The 23,579-nt window shown below is 41.6% G+C and overlaps 1 protein-coding gene across 2 annotated transcripts; it reads right to left on the minus strand.

The window, feature by feature from the left end:
• Positions 1 to 894: 894 nt before the first annotated feature.
• LOC124144329 (aladin-like) lies at positions 895 to 23,484 on the minus strand. Of its 2 annotated transcripts, XM_048381288.1 has the most exons (15): positions 23,395 to 23,484; positions 18,955 to 19,080; positions 17,057 to 17,181; positions 16,502 to 16,557; positions 15,791 to 15,882; positions 14,485 to 14,531; positions 12,607 to 12,765; positions 12,018 to 12,101; positions 10,525 to 10,645; positions 9,616 to 9,740; positions 8,424 to 8,484; positions 6,142 to 6,397; positions 4,481 to 4,556; positions 1,617 to 1,701; positions 895 to 1,364 (listed from the first exon to the last, which is right to left on the minus strand). In XM_048381288.1, exons 2-15 carry the CDS (start codon positions 19,072 to 19,074, stop codon positions 1,230 to 1,232), a joined length of 1,542 nt encoding a protein of 513 aa, XP_048237245.1. In that variant the 5' UTR covers positions 19,075 to 19,080; positions 23,395 to 23,484; the 3' UTR covers positions 895 to 1,229. The 2 variants fall into 2 exon arrangements, with proteins under 2 accessions (XP_048237245.1, XP_048237244.1); XM_048381287.1 differs by lacking the exons at positions 895 to 1,364; positions 1,617 to 1,701; positions 8,424 to 8,484; ... (8 more) ...; positions 18,955 to 19,080; positions 23,395 to 23,484 and adding an exon at positions 1,708 to 4,358 and having other exon boundaries at positions 4,456 to 4,556; positions 6,142 to 6,279.
• Between the last annotated feature and the right edge of the window lie 95 nt (positions 23,485 to 23,579).

The following is a 23,579-nucleotide window of genomic DNA, read 5'->3' on the forward strand; positions in this document are numbered from 1 at the left end:
ATTGTGATGTCATGGTAACGACGACGCCACAATGTCTTACAAAGCACTGTGGTGCAATTTCATTGTAGTGATGTCTCCTGTGGAAGCCAGTTTTGGATGATAAATACAAATCTCCTGCTGATGGTGGGGCAAATTCAGTAGCCACCCACAACAGGTGAACACCAAGTATGGGTGCAAACAATTCACCAATATAGGGCGCATTTGATGATTTGTTTTTTGTTAACGCCACACTCAACAATATTGAAGCTATATGAATGCGGTCTGTAAATAATCGAGTCTGGACCAGACAATCTAATGATTGACATCATGAGCGTGGATCCACGCAAATGGGATACGATGACATGCATCAACCAAGTCAGTGACGCTGACGACCCGATTGTTGTTAGTCACCTCTTATGTCAAGCATAGTTGCCTTTTACAGCATCCATGGGTCACTGAAGACCTTTTCTACCCCGGAACTTCACGGGTCTGCTTTTGATGATACGATCAATGATACATCAACACCAATTTCATTAAAATCAGATCTTAGTTCTTGCTACCGCTAAACAAAGATCTGAGGACATCCCATTACGGGTCACGTCAGACCGACCTTGCGCGAACTTTGACCGACTAATGTAATGACTGACAAGAAGTCCACATTAGCCAATCAGAAGGCAGCTTTCTCGTGCTTAACGGCACTAATTTCAAATTGGCGACTACGCTTCTAAACATATTTTGACAAATTCTCGATTACAAATTTGAAACCTGAACAAAAAAACATTCTCGAATGTTTGTTTAGCGGTAGCGAGAGCTAAGATCTGATTTTAATGAGATTGTACCAACACATGTATAGATTCATGTCCTAATTCTTCTGACATCCTGGGTGCTTGTTTAATAAAGTTACAAGGCAAAAAATAAGGCTTGTTTGAATCTCATTTATTGGTATGATCAGTCTTAAACATACCAAGAAGATGGTTGTGACAGACCAATGATAATCAGGGAAAATCTGTGATTCAAGCCGATGATCCCTGTATCTCAGAGGTTGAAAGAGATGCAATTCTGAGTCCGCTGTGTCTTCTAGCATAATAAGAAGTTAGACTTGTCTGAGTCATAATAAATAGAATGATCAGTCTCAAGAAGTGTCTACAGCCAGCCATTAACATGGTACTGCCATTTTGAGAAAACACACAGATCGCAGGCACCAGTTCACAAATTGCCTCTTCGTAAAGTTTTCCAAGCACTTGTATTTTTCATCGGAAACTTGTGTGTAGAGACATTCCTGCCTGTCCATTAAGTGGTGCTAGAGGTTCTGCTTGGTGAGGAACTGCGCCCTCTGTCTGTGTGTACAACAAAGGGACATAACCCACTCTGCCACTAGACCAAACCTGTGAACATCAATTTCAAAACATTCAAAACTATCCATATTTACTCCACAAAAACAGAACTGCAAACACATCTAAATTTAATGCCATTATACTAAGTAACAGAAGAATTGGTTTTGTAGTGATCTAATCCATGTTTTGACAATGAAACTGTTGTTCTAGTCCAAATCTGACAATAACTGGTGATTGATTGAACTATTGCTGTGAAAATAAAGAAACTTGTCTGATAGAATGAGGCTTGTTTCGACTACTTACAACAGATAGAAGTGCCCCTTGATCAAACTTGGGCTTGAAGCTGATGCAGTGAGCAGTTTCACTGTCCTGTCCCCTCACCAACCCACTGGAAACACAAAGGAGAATTAAAACATCCAGTTGTGTGTGACATACCATAGTGTGTGAGGTGTGTGTGCCCCGACAGGATGTGTGCGTAGAGTGTGACCTGCCCTGACAGAATGTGTGACCTGCCCTGACAGAATGTGTGGGAAGTGTGTGACCTGCCCTGACAGAATGTGTGGGAAGTGTGTGACCTGCCCTGACAGAATGTGTGACCTGCCCTGACAGGATGTGTGACCTGCCCTGACAGGATGTGTGAGTAGTGTGTGACCTGCCCTGACAGGATGTGTGAGAAGTGTGTGACCTGCCCTGACAGGATGTGTGAGTAGTGTGTGACCTGCCCTGACAGGATGTGTGGGTAGAGTGTGACCTGCCCTGACAGAATGTGTGACCTGCCCTGACAGGATGTGTGACCTGCCCTGACAGGATGTGTGACCTGCCCTGACAGGATGTGTGGGTAGTGTGTGACCTGCCCTGACAGGATGTGTGAGAAGTGTGTGACCTGCCCTGACAGGATGTGTGAGTAGTGTGTGACCTGCCCTGACAGGATGTGTGAGAAGTGTGTGACCTGCCCTGACAGGATGTGTGAGTAGTGTGTGACCTGCCCTGACAGGATGTGTGAGAAGTGTGTGACCTGCCCTGACTGAATGTGTGAGAAGTGTGTGACCTGCCCTGACAGGATGTGTGAGTAGTGTGTGACCTGCCCTGACAGGATGTGTGAGAAGTGTGTGACCTGCCCTGACTGAATGTGTGAGAAGTGTGTGACCTGCCCTGACTGAATGTGTGAGAAGTGTGTGACCTGCCCTGACAGGATGTGTGAGTAGTGTGTGACCTGCCCTGACAGGATGTGTGAGAAGTGTGTGACCTGCCCTGACTGAATGTGTGAGAAGTGTGTGACCTGCCCTGACAGGATGTGTGAGTAGTGTGTGACCTGCCCTGACAGGATGTGTGACCTGCCCTGACAGAATGTGTGAGTAGTGTGTGACCTGCCCTGACAGAAAATGTGACCTCCCCCGACAGGATGTGTGACCTGCCCTGACAGGATGTGTGAGTTGTGTGTGACCTGCCCTGACTGAATGTGTGAGAAGTGTGTGACCTGCCCTGACTGAATGTGTGAGAAGTGTGTGACCTGCCCTGACAGGATGTGTGAGTAGTGTGTGACCTGCCCTGACTGAATGTGTGAGAAGTGTGTGACCTGCCCTGACAGGATGTGTGACCTGCCCTGACAGAATGTGTGAGTAGTGTCTGACCTGCCCTGACAGAAAATGTGACCTCCCCCGACAGGATGTGTGACCTGCCCTGACAGGATGTGTGAGAAGTGTGTGACCTGCCCTGACTGAATGTGTGAGAAGTGTGTGACCTGCCCTGACAGGATGTGTGGGTAGTGTGTGACCTGCCCTGACAGAATGTGTGAGAAGTGTGTGACCTGCCCTGACAGAATGTGTGAGAAGTGTGTGACCTGCCCTGACAGGATGTGTGGGTAGTGTGTGACCTGCCCTGACAGAATGTGTGACCGGCCCTGACAGGATGTGTGACCTGCCCTGACAGGATGTGTGAGTGATGTGTGACCTGCCCTGACAGAATGTGTGAGAAGTGTGTGACCTGCCCTGACAGAATGTGTGACCTGCCCTGACAGAATGTGTGAGAAGTGTGTGACCGGCCCTGACAGGATGTGTGACCTGCCCTGACAGGATGTGTGAGAAGTGTGTGACCTGCCCTGACAGGATGTGTGGGTAGTGTGTGACCTGCCCTGACAGGATGTGTGAGTGATGTGTGACCTGCCCTGACAGAATGTGTGAGAAGTGTGTGACCTGCCCTGACAGGATGTCTGAGAAGTGTGTGACCTGCCCTGACAGGATCTGTGAGTGATGTGTGACCTGCCCTGACAGAATGTGTGAGAAGTGTGTGACCTGCCCTGACAGAATGTGTGAGAAGTGTGTGACCTGCCCTGACAGAATGTGTGAGAAGTGTGTGACCTGCCCTGACAGGATGTGTGGGTAGTGTGTGACCTGCCCTGACAGAATGTGTGAGAAGTGTGTGACCTGCCCTGACAGAATGTGTGAGTAGTGTGTGACCTGCCCTGACAGGATGTGTGAGAAGTGTGTGACCTGCCCTGACAGGATGTGTGAGTAGTGTGTGACCTGCCCTGACAGGATGTGTGAGAAGTGTGTGACCTGCCCTGACTGAATGTGTGGGTAGTGTGTGACCTGCCCTGACAGGATGTGTGACCTTCCCTGACAGAATGTGTGACCGTCCCTGACAGAATGTGTGAGTAGTGTGTGACCTGCCCTGACAGGATGTGTGAGTGATGTGTGACCTGCCCTGACAGAATGTGTGAGAAGTGTGTGACCTGCCCTGACAGAATGTGTGAGAAGTGTGTGACCTGCCCTGACAGAATGTGTGACCGTCCCTGACAGAATATGTGACCGTCCCTGACAGAATGTGTGAGTAGTGTGTGACCTGCCCTGACAGAATGTGTGACCGGCCCTGACAGAATGTGAGTAGTGTGTGACCTGACAGAATGTTTGGGTTGTGTGACCTGCCCTGACAGGATATGTGACCTGCCCTGACAGAATGTGTGACCTGCCCTGACAGAATGTGTGACCTGCCCTGATAGAATGTGTGAGTAGTGTGTGACCTGACAGAATGTTTGGGTTGTGTGACCTGCCCTGACAGGATGTGTGACCTGCCCTGACAGAATGTTTGGGTTGTGTGACCTGCCCTGACAGGATGTGTGACCTGCCCTGACAGGATGTGTGACCTGCCCTGAAAGAATGTGTACTTACCATGGCAGGATCTCAATGACAGGATGTGTAACTGTTTTAAATACTGCAACATAGGAACCAGCCTTGTTGTCATGCCCTGTAGATAGAAATTAATATATGTAAAATTTATCCATTAGTCAATTAACAGACTTTCCGTTACCATCAGCACTAGACAGCATTTCATGACAGATGATCATGTACTGTGTTGGGTTTAATGCTGCTTTTAACATTATTACAGTTATATCACGGCGTGTCAGCTTCATGTGGGAGGAAAGCCCGAAGTGATGCAGGTCTCAGACATTTACCACTTCGGTGAAACAAACGAGCACGGGTATGGTGCTGACAAACCTAGAAACATAATCGGGGCGAACCGGGATTGGAACCCACAATCATAGGTTTGTCCAGCTCAGGACCAAAGTACTAAATTCAGAGATCACAAACTCAGTGAGTTTGGGCAATGTTGGTTAGTGTCAGCCTAGACTAAAATGTTTAGGTGATGTGCACTGTAACCATGGTAACCTGTCGGGGATATACACAGCTGACTGGCCAAGGATCATAACCTACGTTCTAGCTCTAAATATTACAAATGAACTTTGATGCGAGGCATCAAAAGGCGTCACTAAATTTGTATGTCTCAATTAAAACGACAAATAAATTTACAAGAAAACATTCCCAAAATGTTTGTCAACACAGGCATGCAAAATACAATAGGACCAATATTTCTTTCAATCTATATCCTGTTTTACATCATGATTTTCACTACCATGTTATTACCTCCCTTACCAACTGAATTTGATCAACATTTGTAAATACACAGTAAAAGAGAGCAGTAGCCTATTCAGGCCAAATGGTCATCGAGTTAACTGTTGTGATGAACTGGCAGGCACATAGGCACAGTCTCCCTCTCATTGTTGCCGTAAATTTTCCAACAAATGTCATGTTTTCTGGGTGTAGATATAGAGAATCTCACCCGAGTGTCTTTTGATATCAAGTTTATTAACACCAGTTGATAAAAGTGGAAAAATTCCGAGACTTGCCAAGGATTTTTGCCACTTTTATCAACGAGTGTTGATATATTTGATATCAAAAGACACAAGGGTGAGATTTTATTTATCATCCAACATCATTCTTCCAGCTTTTTCAATTTGTAGACAGTAATTAGCAGTGTCTTCAGTGTAAAAAGTACTGCTAACAGCTTCAGTAGCAGAGCCATTAGTGATGTCATTTGATTGTGACGTCATGGTAACCAGTGGCGTCACAATGGTCTGAAAAGCATTGTGACGTAATTTCTACAGTGTAGATATCGCTTGATCGCATCCAAACGATATCTCCTGTAGGAGCCAGTTTTGGATGATAAAAAACAAAAACTGAACAACAAACAACATATTGGGAATTTTAAGATAAAGTAGACTAACTATAACATGTTATGGACAATTGCCTAAAATAAAATAGAAATGTATTGAGTTACCAACTGACTTTTCAGAAAACTATTACAGACCATGGTAACATGGATGCTTGGGAATGTAGAGGTTGTGTTATTTTGTTGTCAAAAGACAATTTGAAAGGTCATCCGATTACGTCCTCTTTCAACACTATGCAGGTCTTCATCGTCGATCACTTTGCTAATGAAAGTAACAGTATGAATCAGTTCCACAAAACATCCTTAAAATTTAGCTCCATACCTCTAAACAATATGGCGAGACGTTCACCAGTTGAATCCCACTCCATTGCGTGTACCGAGCCACCGATCTTCACCATGTCCCCAGTGGCTGTCTGCATGTCGACCTCGGACACGTCCGTCACAGCTATGGCCTTGTTGGAGACGCTGATGTCACTGCCTCCATAGGACTGTCCTGCACTGAATTTGATTGAGTAGATGATTGGGTCATTTTCCATGGCGAAGAGAAGAATACTTCCGTCCGAGCTCCAAGATGCAGCCTATGGGAAAATTGTTGATTACATTCAAACTTTCATGTGACATTCATCTTAATTGTTTTTATTAAATATAGATATAAAAAAGTAATTGGTTCAAGTTTTAAATTATACATGCTATGTGTGAGGCTGGATGATACACAAGGTCATCATGTGGTAATGAGGTCATGATATCGTGCTTTTCATGAGTGAGTGAGTGAGTGCGTGAGTTTGGTTCAGTATTTCAGATATTTCATGGAGTGTCAGCTTGATGTGGGAGGAAAGCCCGAAGTGATGCAGGTCTCAGACATTTACCACTTCGGTGGAATGCACTAGCATGGGTATGGTGCTGACCTAGAAACACAATCAGCGACATGCAATGAACCAGTCACCGAGTCTGACAACCTGATCGCCTCATACGACCAGCACAGTTTGCTGGGGATACATTCTAACCCAGGATTCCCATGGTGGTACAGAGAGATTGAGATAAGCTGCTCATTGTGTGCCGAAATCCCCATTTGACACAGTTTGTATACAGTCAGAATAAGGGCAATTTTTGGATCTGAACCCATGACCAGAGTAGCCAGGCAGCTTGCAACATCTGCCAATGAAAATGCTTGTTGTTTAAATGCTGCACTTAGTAATATTCCAGCTATCTCATGGCGACCTTTAAATAATTGAGTTGACCTTGACAGTGCAGCCATTCATTTTGATAGCAGCAATCCAGGCCTTTACATGATCATTGATGACAAACAATCAACTAAGTCATAGAGCCTGACCTTCAGATCTATTCTGTCACCAGATCTATTTTGTCACTTCTTTGAACCAGTAGGATGCAGAGGAATAATTCGTACTCTGTTGTTGTTTGTTGTTTAACGCCGCACTCAGCAATATTCAAGCTATATGACGGCGGTCTGTAAATAATCAAGTCTGGACCAGACAATCCAGTGATTGACATCATGAGCAAAAATCCACCAAATTGGGATCAATGACATGCATCAACCAAGTCAGCGAGCCTGACCACCTAATCCCATTAGTCGCCTCTTACAAGCATAGTTGCCTTCTTCGGCAAGCATGGGTTGCTGAAGACCTATTCTACCCCGGATCTTCATGGGTCAATTCGATCTCTGAGGCCAACCGTACGTAATAATTCAAAGTACAGCATATGCAGGGTTTTGTCAGTGATTGAGTGACTTTTTGCCGATTTAGCAACATTCCAGCTGTATCTTGACACCAGATATGGGCTTTACCTTTTGTCCCCATGTGGGGAATCAAACCTGGCCTTCCATGTGATGGGTAAACACTTTATCCACTGACTACCCTTTTGTAGGGTATACTATCAATTAGATCTTTTTAATGTGATTTTAATGTCAAATCTGTGCCAACATGACTATAAACTAAAACTGGTATTTTGTTTGTTGTTTAACGCAGTTAACAGCAATATTCCAGCTATATGATGGCAGTCTGTAAATAATTGAGTCTGGACCAGAAAATCAAGTGATTGACATCATGAGCACTGATCCAGGCAATTGGGATTATGATTACATGCATCAACCAAGTCAGCAAGCCTGACCACCTGATCCCGTTAGTCGCCTCTAACAGGGTATAAAACTCCCCAAAATTTCAGCCAGACAACAGGACTGGCTAGCTGAAATACTTGCCAGCCCTGACCAAAACCTGCCTGCCCACTATAATCATATGTTTCTCAGGATAAGCTAACGGGGTTTCTTTTCGGTTACATTCTATCATTCATCTTTACATGTGAATTAATGCTTATCATCGGGAAATATTTAGAATATTTTCACATATGAAATATAACCCGACCGTCGGGCAGGGGGATTTGAAAATCTGGCAGCCCCAGTTGAAATCAACCCGTCTCAGACGGTCGGGCAGGCAGGTATTTCGAACACTGCCTCTAACCACAAGCATAGTCGCCTTTTACGGCAAGCAAGGGTTGCTGAAGACCTATTCTAACCCGGATCATCACGGGTCCTAAAACTGGTAAATAACATCTCAGAACGTAGCTTAAACACGATATGGAGATTAATCTTACCACACAGCGCGAGGACAAGCGGGACCAGGTTTCACAGCTCCAGGTCTTTGTTTCCCACACTCTGAAATACCACAGGTCAATGTTAGATCAGCCTTCATATCCAGTGCATCAATCTCATCATGTCTCATCAAGTCAGAAGGAATGCAATTGTAGTCAGGAAGAATCTTTTACTCCAGTAGGATACCTTAATGCATGTATTGATGACACCACACTAATGTTCAGTCACAAAAATGAATAAATTAAAGATTTTTTAATAGTTTGGACAAGTAGAAGCCTGTTGTTAGCAATTGTTGTAGGCTGGGACGAGTATAATTTATTACCTGGGTACCTGCTGTCGGTCTCAAGAGATAGGTACAAAATGTCCGATTGGGAATAGTTTGACCGTAGCCCGGGCAAAGTTTTATCTTTATTCAAACATATTAGTGAGTGAGTGAGTGAGTTTGGTTTTATGACGCTTTTAGCAATATTCCAGCAATATCACGGCGGGGGACACTAGAAATGGGCTTCACACATTGTACCCATGTCGGGAATCGAACCTTGGTCTCCAGCGTGACGAGCGAACGCTTTGACCACTAGGCTACCTGACCGAATGAGTTTGGCTACTTATACCTCATTTTTGGTTCATTGCCATTGGATATCTTCAGTTCAGTGAAGCAAAAAATAATGCTGTTCATCATTTTTCAAAAGACACCAGTTCACCACTAGACTGATCCGTTTCATCTAGAAATAACTGATGGTTTTGGGGGTCTGCTCACGAAACGAGCACTACCCCACATTTTCAATATTCGTCCAATCTGTCATCATGGAAAAGATTAAAGTCATAAAAAAATTAACCAATCCCAAATCATAAAAGACACCAATTCACCACTAGACTGATCCGTTTCATCTGGAAATAATCGATGGTTTGGGAGTTCTTCTCCTAAAACGAGCACTACCCTCATTTTCAATATTAGTCCAAACTGTTGTCATGGAAAAGATAAAAATAATATAAAAATTAATAAATCCCAAATCATCAAAAGGCACAAGTTCCTCACTAGACTGATCTAAGTAGAGAGTTTCAACAAGAAACTGAAAGGTTTTAGAGTTCTGCTCCGGAATGGAAAATGGACAGGTGATTGTTATATTGCCCTGTTTTTCAAACCAGGGGGACAAAAAGATACAAGAAGTATAGAGCCCTGCTTGACCCACTCACCTGAACAATGGTGACGGTGTGACAGCCAACACCTTGGTACCATCGGGGGACCATCTCAAAGCCGACACACCTCCCCCTCCCCCACGACGCAGTGTCACACAAATCTCCATGGGAACATTCCACGCCTGTGGGCAGAGAACAACATCAGCAATTTATCTAGGAATCCAAACTGAGTAACCTCGGCAGACAATTTAGGCAAATTTGTTATTTTGCTCTAAAATTTTAAATTTTCTGATAAATTGTATGTTTATATACTTATCCTATCTCACACTATGCATTTCCTCTAATTCCTCGATCTTGGTGTGGAAACGTCCTAGAACAAAGTTTCCAGCTTCAAAACACCACTTACCCAAACACATCCCACACATCACCAAATCACCACTGTGATCATGGTTCACGCACCACTAAAATCCTGTGCGACACGACCCCAGCGCCCTGATCACCTGACATATGCATATCACTAGACATGATGATTTACAAATTCAATGGTATCTGTGTACTGAATGTGGGACAATGTTTCATTCACGGGGGTTAAGATTTACATATTAATGTGCCTCGTAAAATAAGCGGGAAATCGATGCTAATTTATATATCCCGTCTTTAGAGCGAATTGGAATGAAGCACGTCACCAGCGCATACATAATCCCTACATTTGCAATAAAAACGTGTTTGTCTTCCGCAGAAAAAAATTACATCCTTTCCCTTCAGCGAATTCAGGGAAACGAACAGATTATAACAATTAAACTTGGCCAATACAAATTTGAAATTTGAGATAAAACATCACCAGACATGATGATTTACCGATTTAATAGTATTTCCTGTTCTGATTGGCATTGTTTTTAACGCATAGATTAAGATTAACATACTAGCTCAACGCTGAGGATGTCAGTGTAAGCTAACATGCCTCACCATGATGCCAGTGTCTGTGGGGGCGGCTGACAGGAGAATGCTGCCGTCAGGATGCCAGGCCAGGCTGGTCACCGGGGTGTGGCCGGAGCGGTGGAGCACCTGCACTGAACTTGCTGATGGTCTAGAATCAGGAGACAATAAGGCATAAGGAATTATTGACCAGATTTTCCCGCGCCCCCTACCACCTCACTGATAAACACCACATCTTCCATAAATGTAAGGTGTTGTCTGACACACATAACAAGGTTTTCAACTGATGTACCTGGTAACAAGGTGTTGATAACAAGGTTGATAACAGCTGACTGACATATTTGCTAAAAAGGTGCTGATAAGGTTTTTAACTGATGTACCTGGTAACAAGGTGTTGATAACAAGGTTGATAACAGCTGACTGACATATTTGCTAAAAAGGTGCTGATAAGGTTTTTAACTGATGTACCTGGTAACAAGGTGTTGATAACAAGGTTGATAGCAGCTGACTGACATATTTGCATGGTAACCTACTAACAAGGGGTGTTGATAACTGACACACCTACTAACAAGGGTGTTGACAAGAAGGATGTTGCGAAGTTAACTGACACATCTACTAACAAGGGGTGTTGACAAGAAGGATGTTACGAAGTTAACTGACACACCTACTAACAAGGGGTGTTGATAAGAAGGATGTTACGAAGTTAACTGACACATCTACTAAAAAGGGTGTTGATAAGAAGGATGTGACCTACTAACAAGGGGTGTTGATAAGAAGGATGTGACGAAGTTAACTGACACAGCTACTAACAAGGGTGTTGACAAGAGGGATGTTACGAAGTTAACTAACAGAACTACTAACAAGGGGTGTTGATAAGAAGGATGTTACAAAGTTAACTGACACACTTACCAACAAGGGGTGTTGATAAAAAGGACGTTAACAAGTTAACTGACACACATACTAACAAGGGTGTTGATAAGAAGGATGTTAACAAGTTAACTGACACACCTACTAACAAGGGGTGTTGATAAGAAGGATGTTATGAAGTTAACTGACACACCTACTAACAAGGGGTGTTGATAAGAAGGATGTTATGAAGTTAACTGACACACCTACTAACAAGGGGTGTTGACAAGAAGGATGTTACAAAGTTAACTGCCACACCTACTAACAAGGGGTGTTGATAAGAAGGATGTGACGAAGTTAACTGACACAGCTACTAACAAGGGTGTTGACAAGAAGGATGTTACGAAGTTAACTAACAGAACTACTAACAAGGGGTGTTGATAAGAAGGATGTTACAAAGTTAACTGACACACTTACCAACAAGGGGTGTTGATAAAAAGGACGTTAACAAGTTAACTGACACACATACTAACAAGGGTGTTGATAAGAAGGATGTTAACAAGTTAACTGACACACCTACTAACAAGGGGTGTTGATAAGAAGGATGTTATGAAGTTAACTGACAAACCTACTGACAAGGGGTGTTGATAAGGACATTAACCAGCTGGCTGACGTACCTGGTGGCCAAGGACGTTGGTTCCACATGCCAGATGAGGATACAAGACTGACACGCCACTGCCAACACGGATGCTGAATTCGGCCTGGATCAGAAACCACAAAAACTAGACTGCTAGACACAGCACTATACATTCCTGAAATGCAGAACATGTTGTACTTTGTATGTGAAATAGTGGCAGCAACCTTTACAAGTGAAGTACGCAGTCATCAGTTAGGTTAGACTTATTCTTAATTGGTTTGCAGATTCTGCTGAAACTGAAAGGAAATGAGAAAAAAATATTAATAAATAAAAACTGTTTGTTTATTCCGCCGAATCCAAACAGTTGTGTTAACACTTGCGCATACAATAGGTTAACTGCAAGATCATATTTGAAATAATGTGATAAGTTTAACCTTTACAGCAAATGGTGAGTGAGTGAGTGAGCTTAGTTTTACGCTTCTTTAAGCAATATTCCAGCAATATCACGGCGGGGGACACCAGAAATGGGCTTCACACTTACAGCAAATGGAAAAATCCTGAAATGTCTATTTCTCTCTCCCTAAGTAGGATTATTAAATTGGAAACACTATGGAATAACATGCACTCACTGCCAAGCTAAGTCTGCCACATTTTTCTGTAGTTTGTGCTTGAGGATGGGCATGAGGTTGTTGCTGCCGGTGTGTACTCTGATGGAGTCGTCCTGCAGGGCGTACGCCACCTTGATGGTGTGGGGGTGCCATGCAAATGCTCGCACCGGACTGCATTGCCTAAAACACACAGACACGTCAGGCCAGGGGTTCATGTAGGATTTACAACCAACTGACAGTTGATCTGGCAAAAAAAACATTGTCATGTGCAAAAACATATTTTCGGGGTAAAAATATCATTTATACCTTTCCTGACTCATACTTATTGCTTATCTCATCGCGTTTCTGAAATGGAAACTTTGTCGGAAGCATGCAGGTTTCTGTGTTCTGCACTAAAGCAGCTGGCTTTGTGGACCCCTTTGCCGATGACGTCACCAGAGGCTTCATAGAGGTGAAAACCTTCACAAAGATACGCTCTCTTGAAGTTGAAGATAGCTCCCATGAAGCTCTTCTTCTTCTTTGCCAAGGCCTGTAGGTTCTTAATGCAATTTTTTGTATGAAAAATGGATAATTTTGAGCAGATGGTTTGGATTACAGGTCCAGAAAAAAATTGTCCAACTTCTCAGTTGGCATGAAAATGAGAGAATGACGAGTCTACCGGATTGGTCACATGATTCCGTAGCACATACACAGCTCAGGGTTGTGTTCGGTCGAGCTGTTTTTTTCTGTTCTTCGGGAACACAGTTCAGGAAGTTACCGCTACCTTTCCGAATTGCGATAAGCAGTAAGTAGGAGTCAGGATAAGTTAAAATTTTGGATTATATTGGTCAATATTTACTTAAATACAGAAGCACCTTAACATTGCATTCATTGCAATAATGTAAATATTGGTGGTAAAACCCTTTTCTCGTTATTGGTCCTGTTTTTAGTGACATACAAGTCACCTATGCAAATCCCAAACATGACTGCTATCTGCATTGCTGTGATTTGGAAATGTTAGATCGAAACATAATAATATTTACTGACATTGCTATAGTTCTGTCAGTAGCATCAGCTTAGTAAACAAAATAGGGCAGGGGGTATCGTGGGCCTCAGATAGTGGTACAATACTCAGAGGTGTCAACCTTATTTGAAAATTTGGAGTAGTCAAAAAGCGTAATTTAATGTGAAAAAGAGTAACGGTGAGGTGAAATGGGGTTTAACGTTGCGTCCAAGATTATTGCATTTATATAGCGACGTGCATGTACAGTGTGTGTTTGTGTGGCTGCTTGTACTAGTCGGGACTGATGCCAATTTATAGTGCTAGCTCAATGAGATACCATGCCGCAGTTTAACATGAATATCCCACTCAGACACAGTATACTGACTCCGAGCCAACCAGTCCTTGTTTTAGCCCCTTAATGCCAAGCACCAGGCAGGGTAACAACAAGTACCATCTTTTAACGTCTTTTGGTATGACGCGGCCAGGGATCTAACCCTGGACCTTCCGCTCTCCGGGCGGACACTCTACCACTAGACCACAGAGGCAGTCGGAAAAGAGTAATTTTAAGAGTACCATGACATGATGCTGGTTTTCGCAAGCCTATACGTACGTGAAGCATGGGTACACATGCATTGATGCTATTAATGTAGCCGAAAAGAAATATCAGAGTACACAAAATTATCTCCCTGTAGAATGCTTCACATGCTCTCTGTGATATTTCATACATGTAAATAATATGTGAAAAAAATGTCCAAAATTATAATTTGGGGAGGATAAGCAAAATAGCATAATTTTAGGCCCAAAAGTGTAATTATTATGCCAAAAGCGTAATAGTGGGAATCTCCGCAATACTGTCTGGCTGTATGGTTACATTACTAGTAAAGTAGAGGCCAACCTTGAAAACATGAGTCACTTACCAATCAGCAACTGACGTATAGCTGGATATCAGGTCTTCATTGGACAACTGCCAACAGAAATATCGATGTTCCTACATTTGCTGCGGATCTATTCTGACCTGGAATCCTCTCAGGGTCGCATCTTACGACCAGCATACATTGCTGCGGATCTATTCTGACCTGGAATCCTCACTCTGTATTTATAACACTGATACCTGACATAGCTATTTGCTTACTTGGTTAACTTGAAGCCAAGTCTCCAATTGGTCGAGTCAAGGTATCAGGCGACTGTTTAGGATGTAAAACTAAATACCTGTTGCAGGCAAAATTTGCACAAATTGTTTCTACCCAAATATTTGTCCTCTTATCAGTACATTGCAAAGGTATTACTTTTATTTTTGATAGCCTCAACTGAGTATTACTTGAGTTCCAATTTTGGAATTTTACCAATATTTGCAGCCAAATAAGGACTTAGTACGCTGCTGTAACGACCTTGACAGCCTTCATTTGATCGAAAGGTTGCAATTTTGAGGTTCACTTTTTATTTGTATGTCTATATATACACTGACTTTACATAAGGTTCACCCTTGTGTAAGTTGAATTCATCTTTCCTTATTTATAAAATATAAGGAATTTTATTGGTCCATGAGCTTTTGATATATTTCCATGTATCCCGCTACACCAGATGTTTTGTTTGCTTGTTTGTCGTTTAACGCCGCACTCAGCAATATTCCAGCTATACGACGGCGGTCTGTAAATAATCGAGTTGACCAGACATTTCAGTGTTTGAAATCATGAACATTAATCCACGCAACTGAGACACGATGACATGCATCAAATAAGTCAGAGAGCCTGACCACCCGATCCCATTAGTCACCTTTTACGGCATGCATAGTCGCCTTTTACAGCAAGCATGGATTGCTGAAGACCTTTTCTACCCGGATCTTCACAGGTCTACACCAGTGTACAAATGAAGAAAATAAACCCAACAGCAATTCAAAGTCCTTACAGCGAAATGGTGCTGCGTAATGTATATTGACATCACCATAGATCAGCTGATAGATCTACATAATCTAGAGAGGCTAAACAAATTGTTGCCAGGAGCAAAATAGCGACAAATTAATCACACATATCGCCATTTGTTTTCAAATTGTGGTAAATGATACACATAAAAAAAAATAGATTCATTCTGGGCTAATTATCCCTTGGGGAATCTGGTTAGATGTACTCTCTGTACCTGTCAACATCAAATGTATCCCCCCCCCCCCCCCCCCCCCGAGGGATAAGCCTCCAACTTAAACTATTCCAACATACGTAGGTGACTCACTGATAGATGAGGAAAGAGAGAACCATTTAGAGAGTTCGCCCAGCGCAGAAAGGCTAAGGTTGTCATGGCCACGGATGCAATCCACGGTGGCACTGAAAACATAATAAAATTACTTTAAAAGAATAAAATGAAATAAAATGTATACACAGTATTCGATGAAATTTGGTGCATCATAAATGTACTTATTGTGGTGCTGACAAACCAACCACTTTGAAAAAATATTTAAGTTATATCAACATGTCCAACAGGAAAGCCCCAAAAGATGTACTGTATTCAACGTAATAAGCGCACCGCTCTAATAAGCGCCCACGGCGATATTTGTTAATATATTGGCTAGTGAACAATTCCAATAAGCATCCCTTCTGATTGATCAATGTACACAAGACTTATTTATAATACGTGTGTTATATGCATCCTTAATTATGGGCAATAAAATTCTGGAAAAATATATCTGCCGTATATAAACATTTCAGGCTGTCAGCATAAACCACGAAATTTACGATCTTTCAACTGTTGTTTTTCACCAAAATAATATTCTAATAAGAGGCCCCTATTTCTAATTTTGAGACCTCCTTGGGCGCTTATTAAGTCGAATACGGTAATTTTTACAATTTCACCCACATGCACAAACCAAGAATCCCTATCTTGGGGAATCTGGAACCACGAGGAGATCACCTAATTAACTGACTGCTGTTTCATTATGTTTATCACCTTCTTCTTTGCTGTTGACCACTTCCTCAAATGTTCCCGTCATCCCATGTTCATACCTGCAAAGGGAAACCAAAGCTACAAACACATTCCAATCATGCAATTGGGATACGATGACATGCATCAACCAAGTCAGTGAGCCTGACCACCCGATCCCGTTCATCTCCTCTTACAACAGACAAGCATAGTCCCCTCTTATGGCAAGCATGGGTTGCTGAAGACCTATTCTACCCCGGATCTTCACGGGTCCTGCAGTTATGTAATTTAGTAGACAGCAAATACGTGTACACATTATTTTCGCAGCAATAAAGTTCATATCCACAAAACAGCATTGGCCCTTATTTTTCAGGCAGGTAAACTGCATATTATACAACAATTACTGCCCCTTGTTGCCCTTCATGTTTACTTCCTGGTTGGTTCGTCTCCTCTTACAACAGACAAGCATAGTCGCCTCTTATGGCAAGCATGGGTTGCTGAAGACCTGTTCTACCCCGGATCTTCACGGGTTGGGTAATACATGACATCATTCAGTATGTTCAATAACCATGTTAACCTCACCAGGAATGCATTGCTCTTTTCCATACAGTCTCATCATGAGGCAAAAATGCTGATTTGGCACTTTCTCTTTGTGTGAGGTTCCTGGACAGTTCCTTGGCAACAGTTATTACTGGGTATGCTGGAAGCTGAAACATTCATTAGCAGCATAAGCAGACATAACGGGTGTTTGTTTGTTTGTTGTTTAACGCCGCACACAGCAATATTCCAGCTATATGACAGCAGTCTGTAAATAATCGAGTCTGGACCAATCACCCAAGTAACCGAGTCGACCATTCAATCGATTTGGTTGCCTCTTACGACCAGCATAGCTGTGGAGCAATTCAAACCCGGAATTCCCATGGGGCTCCTTTTAAAGGTATGTCCAGTGACTGACATCATGAGCATTGATCGATGCAATTGGGATACAATCACATGCATCAACTAAGTCAGCAAGCCTGACCACCTGATCCCGGTTGTTGCCTATCATGACAAGCAAAGTTGCCTTTTACAGCAAGCACGGGTTGCTGAAGACTTATTCTTTACACAGATCTTCACGGGTCAGTTTTAATATGTGACAGTGACAGAATTAACTTGGATAATTCCATTCTATGTCAAACACATCATGATCTCCCAGGTCTTCACAGTCTATATCCTTCTGTATTCAGGTAGACTTGCCTGTATAAAATCCATTAAGTTATGAACAAACAGTGTCCCAAGCTAAACATAATATGCTAAAGCCATGATAATTCTTAACATGCTCAAATGGGACTCAACATTCTAACCTCTGTATAATGGTGACCACTAAACATTTACCATATTCGACATAATAAGCACCCTGCTCTAATAAGCGCCCACAGTGATATTTGCTAATATATTGGCTAGTGAACAATCCCAATTAGCACCCTTCCGATTAATCAATGTACACAAGACTCATGTATTCGTGTATAATATGCACTCGTGTGTTATATGCACCCTTAATTACAGGCAATTTAATTCTGGAAAAATATATCTGTTGTGTATGATACGCACAGACTTTTCTTTTGTATCATTTCAGGCTGTCAGCATAAACCATAATTTACGATCTTTCAACATGTTCAACTCTTTCACCAAAATTATATTCTAATAAGAACCCCCTATTTCTAATTTTGAGAGCGCCCTGGGCGCTTATTACCTCGAATACGGCAATACTTTGCCCGAATCATATCATCATGTCTCTAGCCATGATTACACACATTGTGTAGTTTTGACAAAATGAGAATGTGTGCACTTTCATCACAGAAAGACATATGATAATTTACAATTTGAACTTATTTAAAACATTCTATTTCCCGTTTTGATGTCAAATGTCAAAGGGAAAGAGAACATATACAATAACTAACACACGACTCTCAATATTAACAGTGCACAATGTTTCAGCTCCATAGGCCTAGTAGTTTCAAAGATTTGTTTGTTTGTTTGTTTGTTGTTTAACGCCACACTCAGCAATATTCAAACTATATGACGACAAGGACTGTAAATAATCAAGTCTGGACCAGACAATCCAGTGATTGACACCATGAGCATCGATCCACACTATTGGGACACGATGACATGCATCAAACAAGTCAGTGAGCCTGACAACCCGATCCTATTAGTCGCCTCTTATGACAAGCATAGTCACCTTTTACGGCAAGCATAAGACTTATTCTACCCCGGGTCTTCAAGGGTCGTATAATGTAATGAAACTGAATCATTTGTGCAACATAGACAGTGTCTTTGTATCGTGACTGATAATTTGAAAATTTAACAAAACACCAAGTCCACAAATCTCATTGACATGTGATGGGCAAGTGATGTTTGTGGTAATAGTATTATCGCTTGCTAATTTCTGGTTCAAGTCAGTCATCTACACATGCCACAGACTGAAAAATCAACATTACCATTCCGATATTCCCTGTAGAATCACTGATTGGCACCGAGACAAACTCTCCATGTTGCTCAGCAACAGTCATGTGACCTCGGCCTGGAGGGGCAGGAAAACGTTCCAATATACTGCTCATTCTGCCCTGTTATAGAGATAAGGAATAAATGAGTGAGTGAGTGAGTGAGTGAGTGAGTGAGTGAGTGAGTGAGTGAGTGAGTGAGTATGGTTTTATGTACCACTAGGCTACCCCACAAGGAACAAGGCGTGCATGAAACCAATGATGGCATGAGCCCTACGCAGGACCTCCAACATGTCTAAAGCCGCAATAACATAACAACTAGAAGGCTCGCCTCCAGGCAATGGGGAGTAGTCTCCCCTTACATGCTTTAAGTGAGGCTCCAGATGGGATACACTGGTTAGCATGCTTTGCGTAAAACAACTATAATAATAAATAGTTATCATAAACGTAAGATGAACCGAAGTTCATATCGCAAAAAATGAATGTAAAATGTCCATAGAAATCTGCTTTACATCAATAAAATTTCACTGTTTAACGTAATTGTGCTAAAATCTCATAAGTCGTATATACCTAGATCTAACAACACAACAAAACCAGTCAGTGTTTGGTAGTTGAAAAACACAAATTACAGTCAAGAAATGAAAGCAGGACCAGGGGTCCCATGTTTTCCTATATAGTCATAGGTAGACTAACACTTAGTCTATGAAAACATTTCTTTGAAATAATTGTGATTTTTTTCTTCGAAAGAACCTTTCCTCTTCTGCTGTTTTGGGAATCAAGGAAATGACTTGGTTTAGTTTGACTTGCCTAGGCTTCTAGTAAAACACAATGTCATATCTATATCTATCTACCTACCTACCTGTATATAGATATAGATATAGTTAGCTCTTTTGGAATTGTCTTACACCAAAAGTCTAGATTTAAGCAGTATCTGGAATCTCTTATAAGAAAGGGAAAGAGCATACGACATGCTTTCTTCTTTTCTATAGCAGTCAGATTTGGCTCTAAATGTAAGCTGCATCCATTTCATGCTATAATGGAACCAGACGCTTCTTATAACTGTGAGGTATGGGGAACAGAATCAATATTGTAGCAAATAGGGTAGATACTTTACACCTTAAGAACATACAAAACATGTTTAAGGGTGCTTTTTTAGAAAACACAAACTTAGGTGTGCAGAGCTGAGCTGTGATTCTTTCCCTATTATTTATAGACATTAACAGAAATGATAAATGTTACTGGCATAACTTGCATATGACCAATATTGTTTCAAAAATGAAAGTGCAATAAATATTTCCCCAAACATAATTGGTTGGTATCAAACTCCCTTGTCTATTGGCTAAGCTTAGAATTAGACAAAGTGCCTTAACATCCAATTAACATAAATTCCCAGACATGTATTAACAACAGCTGAGAAGTAAAACTCAGAACTCACAGAAAACATAAAGATGACATAAAAATTAATCCATATCTGCATCAATGCACTGTAGAAAAAACAACCTTGTTTACAAAAATGATAGTTGTACGAAAAGACAAGTATATTTCAACCTGTTTATGTAGAAAAAAAACATATTAAGGACTTGATTGTAATGCTAATAACATTTTCAATGTCCACATGCATTATTCTGTTTTGTGAATACATCCTACAACCACCATTTTTCTGTTCCTCACTTAGCTGTTTTCAAAAGAGGAGGACATTTCTAACTCAGTGCACAGCTGATTTTCTGTGTTGATCACGTGGTCTAATGGAGGGTGACAGGCACTGATGTCTACAGTGTCTCGCCATGTGATGTGAGTGCCAGCATCTCTACATCTACACAGACAGACTATTTGTTCACATTCACATAGAGATAATTTTGCATTTAGATTCAACTTGACAGCTTCTCCGCTACTTGGGTGTTTTACTGATTAAGCAGAAAAACATTATGACAACTGACTAAAGGCCCCAAATTTTACTGATTCAAGACTAGTAACCTCTCCCCCTGCCAGGAGCCTCTTAAGTCAGTATCACAAAAAACATCTTTCCGAAGCAAGGGAGTTACTGACTATGAAAGTTCAGTTTCAACCCTTGGCGAACTAGACTGGAATTATATTTTGCCTGGACTAACAAGTCTATGCATAATCCAATCAAAATCTCATAGAGAAATCGTTCGTAAACTGATGTGCAGATTTTCATCGATAGCAAGATTTAGCGTCAACAGACATTTTTCAATTTTTTTCATGTTTTTAATCAAGGTGCTCATGTGAATTGATGCACTTTGTGAAGTAAGACCTGTTTTATCACAATATAGATCTTGATTATCAATCAGATCGTCTTCACTGGGCCCCGCCATTTTGTTGGAAGCAAATGCAAGTGACATATCAGGTGGAATCTGATTGGTCAATAGGATGGACATAGAAGGGACATAACTCTTAATAACCACTGTTGGCGCTATGATCAAGCCTGGAAATTCCAGCCTAGTTCGGCAAGGGTGGAAACAGGACTTTTATAGTAGGGCTGGGACGGGTAACTCAGGTACCCGCGTCGGGTGGGTACTGAGTAGGAACCGAGTACCCACAGGACTACCCGGACCTGTGGTTAGTTTTAGACAAAAATATCTAAAACAAGTCTACAAGTCACTAAAGTTTGCAGTTCTTCCTGACTACTACGCCCATTCCTTTTGACTTTTACATGATTTTGAATAAAAATAAAACTTCAGTGTATACACCAGATCGTTTCATACATGTATGTAAACACATTTTACCAGAGCTACGGTCAACCTTTCCCAATCGGACAGTTTGTACCTACCTTTTGAGACCTAGAGTGGGTACCCGGGGGTAGGGTCAGGTAATAGGGTGGGGAGATATGGGTCCCCGGATAGTAAATTTTGACTCGTCCCAGCCCTATTTTATAGTCAGTTAACCCCCTTGCCTCGGGAAGATGCATTATGTTGATTGTAATAAACTCATAAGACGTGTTCGAGTCATGCAGCCGATGTACTTACACTGATGGCCTTCCAGCTGTCTACCAAACTTTTACAGAAATCATTTTGAGATTGTCATATACCAACATACAATGTAAACTCGGACCCCATGGTACCGCGGCATTCATCGTATCGCGGCATTTGTGATTTCCGGTGGTTCACGCGGGACACGCCTCTTAGCGGCTGTCTATTAATGCCAATCAGTAACCAGGAAGTGCTCACTTCGTAAACAATTTCAATTTCCTCGGAATGTTCCGTCTGCTGTAAGTAAGGAGTTATTAATCCGTTGATACATATTTCTGGCATCTGTTGTAATATTGCCTTACCCCCATCTATCAATGGCCAACGATATAACCCGCAGTTCCCCAAGTAAACTTCCTCTATCGACCTGAACTAGATCACTTGCATATTCATGGCGACTAATGAGGTAACGGAAGTTACGTAGTCCGCACATTTTTTCCCGCTGTGCCCAGAATCTATTGCGAGATCATAAGGGCCATAATGCCAAACTTAGAAATACGTTCTTCACTAGTAACCAAAAGATAAATACATACTTTGGGCATACTAGGAGTGCTTTTTATATATTTATTGTTGACTTTTAACATTTTTCCATTTTTTGACAAATTATTGTCATCCAATTTTTTTTAAACAATCTTAAAATATCATTTCTGATATTTTGATGTTGACTTATAAAAATATTTTTCTCTTACTTTTCGGTAAATATGCATTGAATACCTCTTGCTGATAACACATTTAGAATTTTACTTGTGCTGTCTTTGCACTTGTCTGGACAAATCACTGATGTCTGGCATGATCATACCAAGTGGTTTAGTAGAATTATGTCCTCTTTTTGTCCAATTTGGACTTCCATACACAACTTTTCTCTGTACCGCGATACGATGGAGTTCTCTCCCTTGTCAAACAGAGCGCGAGGCCCGGCTTTTACTTGGAGCTACTAATGTAAATAATGAACTTTTATCAGTAAAATATGCATTGTTTGATAACATGAATGATATCTGATACAGAGAACACGAATAAACATAAAGGTTAGTGAGTGCATTTTGTTCCGTTTAGCGTACATGACAAGTACCGCGATACCCCGAGGTTGCAGGCTATAGGATCTACCTGTCATTTATACAGGTTTTACACCTGGGTTTCATTTAAACTGGTTTCGTTCAGTATCAAAGTACTTCTAAATCTGAACATACTGTCATTGTAACCTGATGGGCCACTATTTTATGTTGTACATATATATTTTTAATAGGATAACTTTATTTCTGGGACTAGATCTAAATGTTAGTGTAGATCTTTATCCTGTATCAAAAATGACAATTTTTATAAGGCTGACATTTCTTCTGATCTAGGCCGATTTAACGATTAAATAAGGGCCGTTTACATGGCCTACAAATACAGCATGTAAATAAGTAATTGCCAATCAAATCACTGGCAGACACAGTAATCATAGTCGGATTACCAGCTTTGACAGATGGAATCATCAGCTGAGATCAAGCACTTCTACTTTGGACCTGTAGTTCGTGCAGGTGCTTGAAATCTCGCGCTTCCGTCATTTAAAATATTATTGCGCGTGTTTACACCGTTCATTCATTATTTCGTTTTGTCAAGCTCGTAAAGTACTTGTGCTGCGTGTCATAAGACAAT

Source organism: Haliotis rufescens, unplaced genomic scaffold (assembly GCF_023055435.1).
Source record: "Haliotis rufescens isolate VD_foot unplaced genomic scaffold, xgHalRufe1.0.p SCAF_37, whole genome shotgun sequence".
Lineage (NCBI taxonomy): Eukaryota > Metazoa > Mollusca > Gastropoda > Lepetellida > Haliotidae > Haliotis > Haliotis rufescens.